This window comes from Erythrolamprus reginae, chromosome 3 (assembly GCF_031021105.1).
Source record: "Erythrolamprus reginae isolate rEryReg1 chromosome 3, rEryReg1.hap1, whole genome shotgun sequence".
NCBI lineage: Eukaryota > Metazoa > Chordata > Lepidosauria > Squamata > Dipsadidae > Erythrolamprus > Erythrolamprus reginae.
The window spans coordinates 56,572,862-56,585,171 of NC_091952.1; the positions used below are offsets into that span (position 1 = coordinate 56,572,862).

The window sequence follows — 12,310 nt, forward strand, 5'->3', positions numbered from 1 at the left end:
TCTTTTCTACTCTATTCTACTCTTCAGTTGGCGTTGGTCTCTCCAGTATTCAGTAAGCTTTCATAGTGGTCCTAGCTTCAGTGCTTCTTCTTCACCATACTTCATAGGTTCTTTCAATGTGTTTATCTTCTTATTCAGCTGTCTGGTGTACAGGTAACATTACCCACCTGTGCTCCTTGTTTAACGACATTAAAGGTACCATCACAAAATGTAAGGTGTTCCAAGCAATGCTGCATTTTACAATTGACGGAGATTTTATCAATGCCAATAGGGTTCAAGTGGTGCTTTAGATGTTTAGGATTGCACCTAAGGTACCTATTATTATTATTATTATTAATAATATCTATGTTTTCTTTTGCCATAGTCATTCTACTTTTACTTGCAGGTCTTTATGTTTTGTGATTTTCTCCAAATCTTTCTTTTCTATTCTGTAGGTAGCGCCACACTCACTATCCAGATTAATAGACAAATATCTATTTTATTTGTTTACTGAACTTACATACCATTAAAATGGCAAAACTAAAATAAAATATACTGTAATACAACTAATAAATTCTGGGATCAAGAACTAAAGGTGGTAATCCTAATGGGCTTTTTGCTTAGATTTATTTATTAATTTTATTTATTAATTAGACTTTTATGCTTTTATTAGATGATTATGAAGTAAGAGTCCTGAATGCTGTAAGAGATAAATTTCTGAAATCTGGATGCCCAGGAAGTTTATTTTGTTTAAGCACTAGAGAAATGATTCCAGTTTCTCAGCTGTAAAACAGGGAAGATGAGCTGCTAAAAGAGGCCAAAGGTTACTTTAGAGTGGTCAATTTATGTAAGCCTTCAATAGCTTGACTAAAGTGCTCTGCCCAATACTAGCAGTTTGTGACTGCTGTCAGTAATTGCAATAACCATTCACATAGCAAATCATAACATGACACAGAGACAGGAAGAAGGGTTTATTATGGGTTGGCTTTTTCCTACCTTCAAATTTTTCTCATCTCCTTTGTTTTAAGGCACCTCATTTCACACTCCCCAAACTAAAATCTTTATTCCAATTCTGCAAAGATTTGTCCTTCCACTGCACATCAAGGGGTGGAAGGACAAATCATAGGTATAAGACAGTGATGGCGAACCTATGGCACAGGTGCCACGCGGAGCCATATCTGCTGGCACGTGAGCCGTTGCCCTATCTGAGCTCCATCAGGCATGTTTGTGCTGGTCAGCTGATTTTTGGCTTGCACAGAGGCTCTGGGAGGGCATTTTTGGCTTCCAGAGCGCCTCTGGGGGATGTGGAAGGGTATTTTTATCCTCTCCCAGCTCCAAGAAAGCCTTTGGAGCCTGGGGAGGGTGAAACATGAGCCTCCTGGGCCCACCAGAAGTTGAGAAACAGGCTGTTTCTGGCATCCAGAGGGCCTCTCGGGGGTGGGGGAAGCTGTTTTCGCCTCCCCGGGCATTGAATTATGATTGTGGGCACTCATGCATGCACGATAGCACACAGACTATTTCGGCACCTGAGGAAAAAAAGGTTTGCCATCGCTGGTATAAGATCTGATCTTCAGACAAAAACTTTGGAGGTGAGTTAATACGAGCAACAGCTCTGGCTTCCTACATGTAGAGTGATGACTACAGGGACTTACAAAAAGCCAACATGATCGGGACCAATCTGATTTCTGGAAGAATGATATTCCCTGGATGCTATAACAGAAAAGTGTCTCTTCCTGGTCCTGCTAGATGACTCTTCAATGGACAGGGCCTGTAGTATGCCTCTCATACTGGATCTGATGAGTTGGATGGATATAATTGGGGCAAGGCAATCTCACAAATAATCCTGCCTAATGCTATAAAGGACTTTGTAGGTGACCACCAGTACCTTGAATTGAATCTGGAAGCATCATTATTATTATTTATTATTTATTATTATTTATTAGATTTGTATGCCGCCCCTCTTGGGGCGGCTCACAGCAATGATAAAAACAATATACAATGACAAATCTAATAGTTAGAATCTAAAATAACAATAATACATTTCAAAAAGTCTAAAAAACAAGAAACCCCAATATATAAAAAACATACATACAGTCATATCATACATAGAAAACTACATAGACAGGGGGAGATGTTTCAGTTCCCCCACGCTTGACGACAGAGGTGGGTTTTAAGGAGTTTATGAAAGGCAAGGAGAGTGGGGGCAGTTCTAATCTCTGAAGGGAGCTGACTCCAGAGGGTCGGAGCCGCCACAGAGAAGGCTCTTCCTCTGGGTCCCGCCAAATGACATTGTTTAGTTGACGGGACCCGGAGGAGACCAACTCTGTGGGACCTAACCTAATCATCTTGTGGAAGCTTGTGGAGCACAGGTGTAAAGGTGTGTCCATAACTGCCCACAGCACAGCATTTTGCACCAGACTTGAACTTCAAGGACTGGGTGATCTGGATGATGGAAGCTCTTCAAGGACTGCTTCATGTGGTAGCCAAGGCATGAATGATTGTGAAGAGAACCCCTAATCCAGAAAAGATGTGTTTGGTCCAGAAGCCAAAGCTGTGGATGCGTAAGAACAAACTATCCTAGAGAACTCACAGCCTTAGTATTTTTTCCCTCTGGCTCTTTATAGATGACCTTTCCCATTTATTTTCCATTTGATTATTCTTGACAATTTATAAATTTGTAATGATCCTTCTGCCACAGACTCCCCAGGCTTGCTGAGAACCTGCTTGCTGAGGGCACCCAGCCAAATTGGGTAGACAGTCATAACCAACAAGCCCACATCCCTCCAGAATCACATCAAACAGGGGGTTGGGATATCATTTCTCCCCAGTCAGTAACAATGATCATAGTTCCCTCCTTTTAAATCTGCAGTAGTTTCTGTAGCGATGAATGTTTTTTTCTATTAACCATCTAACAAAATATTCCTTCAGGAAAGAAATAAATGAATCTGCTGGCAGGCTACAGTATTGGGGGGTACAGTGTTAGATAGAGCAACAGAAGAAAAGGATTTAGATAGGCTCATAGAAGATGATTACAAAACAGTGTAGCCAGGCAACTGTGAAGAAACAAAATTTTGAGATTATCACTAGAAGAACCACCAGCAGGAAATAGAAGGTTCCAAATCCCATTATATGGGGCAGTGATGGCAAACCTCTTTTTCCTCGGGTGCCGAAAGAGCGTTGTGCATGCATGAGTCCCCACACCCATAATTCAATGCCTGGGGAGGGTGAAAACAGCTTCCCCCATCCTCTGGAGGCCCTCTGGTGGCTGAAAATGGACTGTTTCCCAACTTCTGGTGGGCCCAGTAGGCTCATGGTTCATCCTCCCCAGGCTTCAAAGGCTTCCCAGAAGCCGGAGGAGGTTAAAAATGCCCTCCCTCATTCCCCCTGGAGGCTCTCTGGAAGCCCAAAATGCCCCCCAGCCTCTGTATAAGCCCAAAATCAGCTGGTTGGCACACACATTCACCTGTGTGAGCTTCGTCAACGGCTCACGTGCCAGCAGATATGACTCTGCGCGCCACCTGTGGCACCCACGCTATAGGTTCACCATCACTGATATTGGGCTTTAGTCAGACCCCATTTGGAATACAGGTTCTGGAGACGTCCCTTTAAAAAAATACTGATCATACCGAGTAAGTCCGAAGACCAGCAACAAAAATGTTGCTCATCTCAGGACTCTGTAGCAAGATCTGTGGGAGAAAAGATATCAGGAGAGATTAGAGCAGTGTTTCTCAAATAGTGGGGCAGCCCCCACTGGGGGGGGGGGGAGTGAAATGATGCGGTGTGTGTGTGTGACCCCAGGGAACGTGCATTTTTTGCCGCAGGGAGTAGGGTTTTTTTTGCACCGAACAATAGCACACAGCACAGAGTAGGAGATATGAAGTGCATATAACAAACCTTTAAGAGACACCATAGAAAAATGCAATGCTCAAAAGAAATAAAGGGAACACTTAAACAATACAATATAACTCCAAATAAATCAAACTTCTGTGAAATCAAACTGTCCACTTAGGAAGCAACACAGATTGACAATCAATTTCACATGCTGTTGAGCACATTCAATTTTGTACAGAACAAAGTATTCAATTAGAATATGTCATTTATTCATTCAGATCTAGTATGTATTATTTGAGTGTTCCTTTTATTTTATTTTTTTAGCAGTATATTTAACAGGGATGAAAAGAAAGGAGGAGAGAGATGGAGACAATGAGACAAACGTAAGTCTCCTGAAAGCTAAGATGAGCAAATATTACAAAGTGTATGTAGTGCTTGGCTTCACTGTGACTACAGTGGGAGACAAGGAAACACCGGTACGTTTACTGTGTCTAAAAATGTTGGTAGAGGACAGCATGAAGCCAAATGAATTAAGAAGCACTTAAACACATTACATCCCAATCATAGTGATAAGCCATTTGAATTTTTTCAGCGAAAACATGCTGAACAATCGTCCTGGTGGAGAGTTGGGTGTGTGTGAAATGTTTACTTCTATCTAGGGGGTACGTAACAGAAAATAATTGAGAAGCACTGGATTAAAGGAACTGAACAGGTATAGCAAGTCTGTCAAACTTGTGAGCTGCAGGCCAAATGCATCCTGAATGCATCACACACTGGCTACACCTACACCCAATTTAGCAAAGTGGGGGGAAGTCTCGATACGTCACGTGATGCCGCTTTTTATAGTTTGACATCCCTGATGTACCACCTGCAGAACAGAAGGAAATGGAAGGACATGACTGAAACCTTTCAATATATTAAGGGTGTGCATAAGTTTCTAAAAGATAGTAGTTTCAATATGAAACAAGTATCAAGAACACAAGGGCATAACCTCAAACTAACAAAAGGGTGGTTCAAAAGTAATGTTAGAAAGAATTACTTCACAGAAAGAATTGTGGAAGCTGGGAACCAACTTCAAGCAAATAGGATGGGTCAATTATCTGTAACTTAGAATATACGTCTATCATCTGGTAAAAAAAAAATACAATAAAATAATTAGAAATAAGGAATAAATTAAACACACACAAACAAACCACTCAAAACAGCAGACTCAATGGACCACTGATCTTTTTCTGCCCTCTGTTTTCTATGTTTCTATGAATAGATGAATCTTTTTATGTTAGTATTACAAGGTATTAGGATTGGGAGTTACACAAGTGTTACAGATGCCGGGGTGGCGCAGCAGGTAGAGTGCTGTAATGCAGGCCACTGAAGCTGACTTGTAGATCTGAAGGTCAGCGGTTCAAATCTCATCACCGGCTCAAGGTTGACTCAGCCTTCCATCCTTCCGAGGTGGGTAAAATGAGGACCCGGATTGTGAGGGCAATAGCCTAGCTCTGTTAAAAAAGTGCTATTGCTAACATGTTGTAAGCTGCCCTGAGTCTAAGAGAAGGGCGGCATAAAAATTGAACGAACGAACGAACAAACAAACAAACAAACCTGATACTTGATGTTGCTTTAATCTCATTCTCAGAAGTTTTCTTTTCCAGAAAAAAAGTGTTTCTTTTCTATCTTGCTCTTGGGTTCTGGATAAAGTCTTTCAAACTTGTCTTGTTAGTATTTCTAAGTGTATTTTAAGTGGACCCTGCCATAGGAGGGGGAGGAGGCAATAGTGCCGCATATCTGTTTCTTAGGTGTAGGATGAGGCTGAAGATTCATTCTCTGAGCTTGTGGGTTGGTTTCCAAATGTTTCATAACCAGGCTAGGTAACATCTTCAGTGGCATTTAGGGGATGTCAGTGTCAGTCTTCTGTATGTAAGGGCTTCATGTGAACAGTAGTCTTCGGGTGGTGAAGTCACATCACAAGACCATCACAAGACCCTGACCTGATGTGACCTCACCCTCAGAAGACCTACTGTCCACACGAAGTATTTATAAACAGAAGAACACTGTCGCCCCTTAAACTCCACTGAAAATGTTACCTAGTCTGGGAATGAAACATTCAGAAACCAACCCACAAGCTCAGAGATGAAACTTCACCCTCAAGGAAGAAGTGTTTCTAAGTTTATTTTATTTTAGGCGGAAGATGCTTTATGCTACACATCATTCAATCACTCAAAAAGGTCTCCATGGATTGATGATGTGTTCCCTAGGGATCTGCAGGATGGAAAGCCAGAGTGGCTGAAGACCGAAGGGATAAGCAAAAACTGACAAGATTGTACAATTCACACTCCTCCTAATTCAACAACTGCAAGAATAGCATATTTCATTTTAGGCATACAAATAAAATGATCGACGTTCTTTCTTGTTCTAAAATAAACAATGAAAGCAAATGTCCCTTCTTCCTACTGAATTAGAACCAAAAAAAAAATAGAAGGAAAAATAGAACCAGTAGAATTCTCTGCATGACACCAGGAAAAGGTTTATTTTCACTTTATCACAACGAAGTGAGCTTTCCCCAAAGGTCTGAGTACGCATCTGCCTTCCTCAATGGCATTCTGAATACAGCAACATAGCTGCTCAGACTCCAGGGACTTAGTGAAATGGAAGCTTCCAGAGACCTTCAGCTACACTTGTTTATTACCAAATGCCACAAGGAGGAGGAGGAGAAGGTGGGAGGAGGAGGAGGAGGGACATATACATGAGCTTCAGCAAGTCCAGGTATATTGCTCTCTCTGATGGAAGCCCACCATTTCCCCAACCCCCAATCAAGGTGCATGTTACCCAAGCCAGAAGGTGTTTATAATATGCATGTCTCTAAAGCAGTGGTTTTCAACCTTTTTTGAGCCGGGGCACATTTTTTACATTTACAAAATCCTGGGGCGCACCACCAACCAAAATTACACAAAATGACACTCTAATGCAGTACATATTATACATATAGTTAATAATATAGTTTCTAAATGTATTTATACTCACTTAGTGTGAGACCTGGGCCTGTTTCAATGAACACAATAGGGATATCCTGGCAGGAATGGTAGTTTGGGGACCCATGTTTAATTTCCCCACGGCACACCTGACCATGTCTCACGGCACACTAGTGTGCCGCGGCACACTGGTTGAAAAACACTGCTCTAAAGCATCCCTCACCTTTCTTGGCAGTATAAAACACAGTCATAATACATAATATATAGTTTTCTGTATGGTATGCTTGTGTTGCATGGTTTTTAAATGTTGGGTTTTTAATGTGTTTTCTTTTAAACATTAGATTTGTCACATTGTACATTGTTTTATTATTGTTGTGAGCCGCCCTGAGTCTGTGGAGAGGGGCGGCATACAAATCTAATAAATTATCATTATTATTAAATTATTATTATCACCCATCATCTGCTGCATATCCATATCGGCTGCCCGACAAGTCTCCCATGTAAGGCAATGGTTGGTTTGGCTTTTTCAAAATCTCATGGTGGTAGCGGGGGTATCTGGGGCCTCACAGAAGGGGCTGGAGAAGAGCCAAGCTTTGAACCCCATCACATTCTTGGAAATGGGCATAGGAGGAAAAAAAGGGTCTTCAATATGCAGAAAAATATCTCAATTGATTTCCAAACTGAGTTTGCACATAGCTACTTAAAAGTGAAGATAGTTCTAGAATCCAGGTTTAGAAGCCACTTGGTAGAAAAGATCTTTTCAAAGGCAGTGTTGCTTTTTTTGCAAGGGAATACATACATATTCGGGCTACAAGAATGGTGTACAAGGAATACAAGAATACAGGCTACAAGAATGGTGGAAGGTCTTAAGCATAAAACGTATCAGGAAAGACTTAATGAACTCAATCTGTATAGTCTGGAGGACAGAAGGAAAAGGGGGGACATGATCGAAACATTTAAATATGTTAAAGGGTTAAATAAGGTTCAGGAGGGAAGTGTTTTTAATAGGAAAGTGAACACAAGAACAAGGGGACACAATCTGAAGTTAGTTGGGGAAAAGATCAAAAGCAACATGAGAAAATATTATTTTACTGAAAGAGTAGTAGATCCTTGGAACAAACTTCCAGCAGACGTGGTTGGTAAATCCCCAGTAACTGAATTTAAACATGCCTGGGATAAACATATATCCATCCTAAGATAAAATACAAAAAATAGTATAAGGGCAGACTAGATGGATCATGAGGACTTTTTCTGCCGTCAGTCTTTTATGTTTCTATGTTACATACATTTGGGGGGGGGGGGGGTTGCTGGCAGTTTCAAGAAAAAAGGAACAGAAATCTTTCTGCTTTGTTAAAGTGGAGGTTCACTTATTAACCAACATCAAAGTACTTACTTTGGTAATAGAGGGATCAGTAACCGTCATTTGACAAGACATTCATTGTTAGTTCATGCAGAGCAAGTTCATGTTATGTATTGTTTTCACTCTCTAGAACAGTGTTTCCCAACCTTGGCAACTTGAAGCAATTTGGACTTCAACTCCCAGAATTCCCCAGCCAGCGTTCACTGGCTGGGGAATTCTGGGAGCTGAAGTCCAATAGCTTCAAGTAGCCAAGGTTGGGAAACACTGCTCTAGAAGATGCTTCAAGCAAGTTTTTCTTAATTATAGATTATTCAGCATAGTTATCCATATGTCCAACATGTAAAACTACTTAAAACCATGAGCACATGCACAAAGTTGCAATCTTGTGAGACTGTCATTAAATGCTTTTGAGTCAGGGACTCTACTATATTTAACATAGGATCTCATTTATTCCAAAGAGCACAACTACTACAGTCTATAAACAGAGATGGTAAAATAAACTTTTGTAGACATGAACTGGCTGTATCATGGAAAAAGCAGATATATAGAACCAGCACACGGATTCTCTGTGCGATGTTTTTTATAGTTTCTTCCATATAAGTGTAAAATCTAAATTAAAATGAGATTCTTCCAAGAACTGTGTGATTTACAGATTTTTCCTTTTTAAGAGTCTCAACAGAGATCAGTGGTCATGGCTACCGGGCAATTTCCTGCAATCTTGGCTAAGTGTTTTACCTGTGCTGAAGTGCAAAAGCTGAGAGAAAAAAAAAATAGGGTGTAGCACAGCAATGCACTTCTTATTCTATGGATTGCTACAGTCATGAGTGGCTTGCTATTCTGAGATTGCTGTAAAGACATTACGGTACTGGTAAACCAACATAGATTGGTTTACTTATATACATGCTTTATAAGGGATTCAATGTCACAGAAAATTGATGATTGGGTGAAAGATTGATGGTGGCCAGCTAATGTTCAGGGTCTTTCTGAGTAAGAGGAAGGTTCATTCTATTTCTATTTTACAGATACAACCACTGAGTCACAGAAATAGAAATTATAGGCGGCAGTGACTATCAAATCCCACTCTCCCAGTATGCCTGCAATCACACCTGATGCTTAAACAAGACTAGACTACAAAGAACTGGGAGGGGAAACCTCTCCACTTACAAATCGATTCCTTCTAACCATGGGGTGATCTTAGGGGAGGAGGAATAGCGTTCAGATGGTGTTTAAAGATCATAAGAGAACAAAGTGGGTGTTTCACCCACTTAAACATTCAGAAGGGAGTCCCGATTAATCTGTGGCTGAAGGACCCCCACTCTGCATGCCAACTACGGTAAGGAGATTCAAATCCACATTCCGTGTACAGAAAGGGTTGGGGAAAGATCCAATTTTGGATTAACCTTGATAAAACAAGCGATCAGAGAATCCAACGGGTGAGTTTAAAGCACTGTGTTCCCGTGGAAGGTGTGCAAGCTAAAAGCTTAAAAGAGCTAAGCTGCCTGGTCCATTTTAAATGGGGAAAGGCTCGTGGCTCCCAAACCCAACCTCGACCTGTTGAATGTTTCCTTAAAAAACAGAAAAAGAGAAAAACCCACCCAAGAGATGAATTGCACTTCCTGCATAGCATTCCCGCTCCCCCCCCACGCCCCTCGCTGCTGTTCCTTCTTTAATGCCACCAATATCCTTACACAAGAACATAAAGAAGAAGATAAAGAAGAAGATGCCGAGCAGTCGCGCCCAAGGCAGTGCGTTTTGGCCGCCGGCTGCGAGTGAACTCTCTCTCTCATTATCCCTGCCTTTGTACCTTGGTTTTAACTCGCTCCGTCTCCCATTGTGGTCTGAGCGTCCGGATCAGCTGCAGAGCCCCCGGCAGGACGTTCGTCTCGTCCACTGCAATGCCGACCCGCCGGACGGCTGGGTAGCTGGAGAAGACGCGCGCGCTCTCTTCCTCCTCCTCCTCCGCTGCCTCCATGCCCCATCGGCAGCTCCAAAGCACAACCACGCGGCTCGGGCTTCTTTCAGGTGCAAGGCAGAGTTGGGGAAACGGAAGAGCAGCCTTTTGCCCACCCAGCAACTCCACCCCCCACCCGCCTCAGCAACGGGAGGCTTGCGAGGTAGCCCATGTGGAGGAGATGGGAAGAGGCTGGGAGAGGAGGAGCCAGCCCCGAGAGGAATCCATGAGTCACGCCGCCGCCACTACCACTACCACCGCCTCCTCCTCCTCCTCCTCCCACCGCACCCCCAGCAAGCAAGTCTTATTGGAACATCCATGCTGCCCGGATTGTGATGTCAGAGGGAGGAATCGTTCGCCGCCAGAGACCACAGCAGTCCCCCCCCCACCACCAAAAAGCAGCCCTCCTCTTGGAGGGCAAGTGGCGGAACACACTAACCCGGCGCGGAGGAGGAGGATGCCAAGGATGCCCTAGCCGGCTGACCACCTTCCTGCCGGGGAGCTGCTGTTCCCAGCACTTTTGTTAGCGCACGCCACGATTGGAGCTTCCAAACCAAAAGCGCGCGCACCAAGCTCAGCTCCCAGGAATTTTTGGATCCAAGACGCCGGGATAGGGGTGGGGGTTTGGGGGAATTTTTGGATGCAAGACGCCGGGGTGGTGGTGGGTGGGGTGGGTTGAGGGGAAAAAGAATTGCTGACGAGGGAACAAGCCTCCACCAAGCACCCATATGTGCGCTTTTTAGCGCGGCGAGTCTTTTCCACTTGTTTGCGCGGAGGTGAAGCGCCGCTGCGCAATGCTGGTTTGTTGTTCGCGAGCGAGTTGTTCCGAGCCACAAACAACAAGTGCGCAACGCTCGTAGCCTAGCTTGCCACGCGGACTCTGATAACAGCGGTTAGGTGAGACTTTCAGGGAACTGTGCCAATTCAGGAAATGGGAATATTTCATTGAGCCGTGCATTGGAATATCAGGTGAGGAGCAATATTCTTAAGGGATAGGCAGCTAACTTGGTTTGTGACAAGATAAGCAAGAATCCAGCGGGGATTTCAACTGGTGCAGGTGGAGATGATTTAGTCAGGTCAATTAGTCAATTTTTAGCTATCAGGCAATTAAAGGCTAAGTATCTTCAAGCTTGGCGAGAGGAATTCCCGGTCCTGATTCAAATAAATATTGTGAAACGGTTGTGTGTCAAACCGAGATCCTTTTCACACCTGGTCCTAACTCCAGCACAGCATCCTCCTCCCCACTCCCATTTCTAAATTTAAAAGTGTTCCTTAACTGTGTCAGTGGTTAAAAATGTGACATGGGTTCTGCCATGGATACTATGGGATCTACACTTCATTTCATCTGTACTTCACTGATGGCTTTGTTGATGGAGCAATTATAATGGAAATAGGCTGGTTAACAGTTGCTCACTTTTAGCTAGTGCAAAGCATGCCTCTCACCCCTTACGTCCTGGACATTGTCACCCACAGTCATTCATAGGGCAGTACTAAGTCTGATTGCTTCAAACCAGGTTTCCCCCCTATGCTCAACTTGAAGAACTGGAGCACCCTGGAATAGTTATAATTATGAGCCCAGGTCATTGCAACTTTTGTAAATATATGCCAGTTGCTAAGCATCTGAATTTTAATCACATGACCACACAGATGCTACAACAGTTGTAAGCATCAGTCTTAAGTGACTTTTTTCAGTGTTATTGTAACTCGGTCATGAAACAAATGGTCATAAGTCAAGGAGTACATCTATTGCATTTGTTCTTTGTGAAGAGAAAGGGGACCCAATTCTGTCAAGCCCCACTCCTACACAAAAAAGAAAAATTACTAGTATTCCATCATTTCATCCATAAGAAGACCAGAGATAAATCTTGTCAGTTTTGCTCTAGCTCTGTTGCTAGTATGAGTGAAGACAATTGCAAGATTTAAAGCCTCAATGCTCCATATCAATTCCAGCTCTATTTTGAAGTAGAGTTACTTGGATGGTGTATATTTGTGGGACATAACAAAAATGAGTGGCTGCTGAACCATCTTTTCCCTTAAAAGACCTGCAAATAAAAAGCCACTTAAGATGAATCTGGGGTGACACAATATTTTTTGTCAGTGGGAAAGGAGATGATTCATAGTTTTACAAAGCCTCAGCAGTGGAAAACTGAGATGTCACCCTCCCCCCTTTTTTTTATTTGCAAAAGATAAAAATAATTTTAGCTGCTGAATGTAAACAATACG

The 12,310-nt window shown here is 42.7% G+C and overlaps 1 protein-coding gene across 1 annotated transcript in view; it reads right to left on the reverse strand.

Moving 5' to 3' along the window:
• Nucleotides 1–10,379, reverse strand: part of ETNK2 (ethanolamine kinase 2) — a 36,804-nt gene extending 26,425 nt beyond the window's left edge. Inside the window, exon 1 of the mRNA XM_070745438.1 lies at nucleotides 9,941–10,379. Within this exon, the coding sequence (XP_070601539.1) occupies nucleotides 9,941–10,108 (168 nt within the window). The 5' untranslated portion in view covers nucleotides 10,109–10,379. The remainder of the gene's footprint in view (nucleotides 1–9,940) is intronic.
• Nucleotides 10,380–12,310: the final 1,931 nt, after the last annotated feature.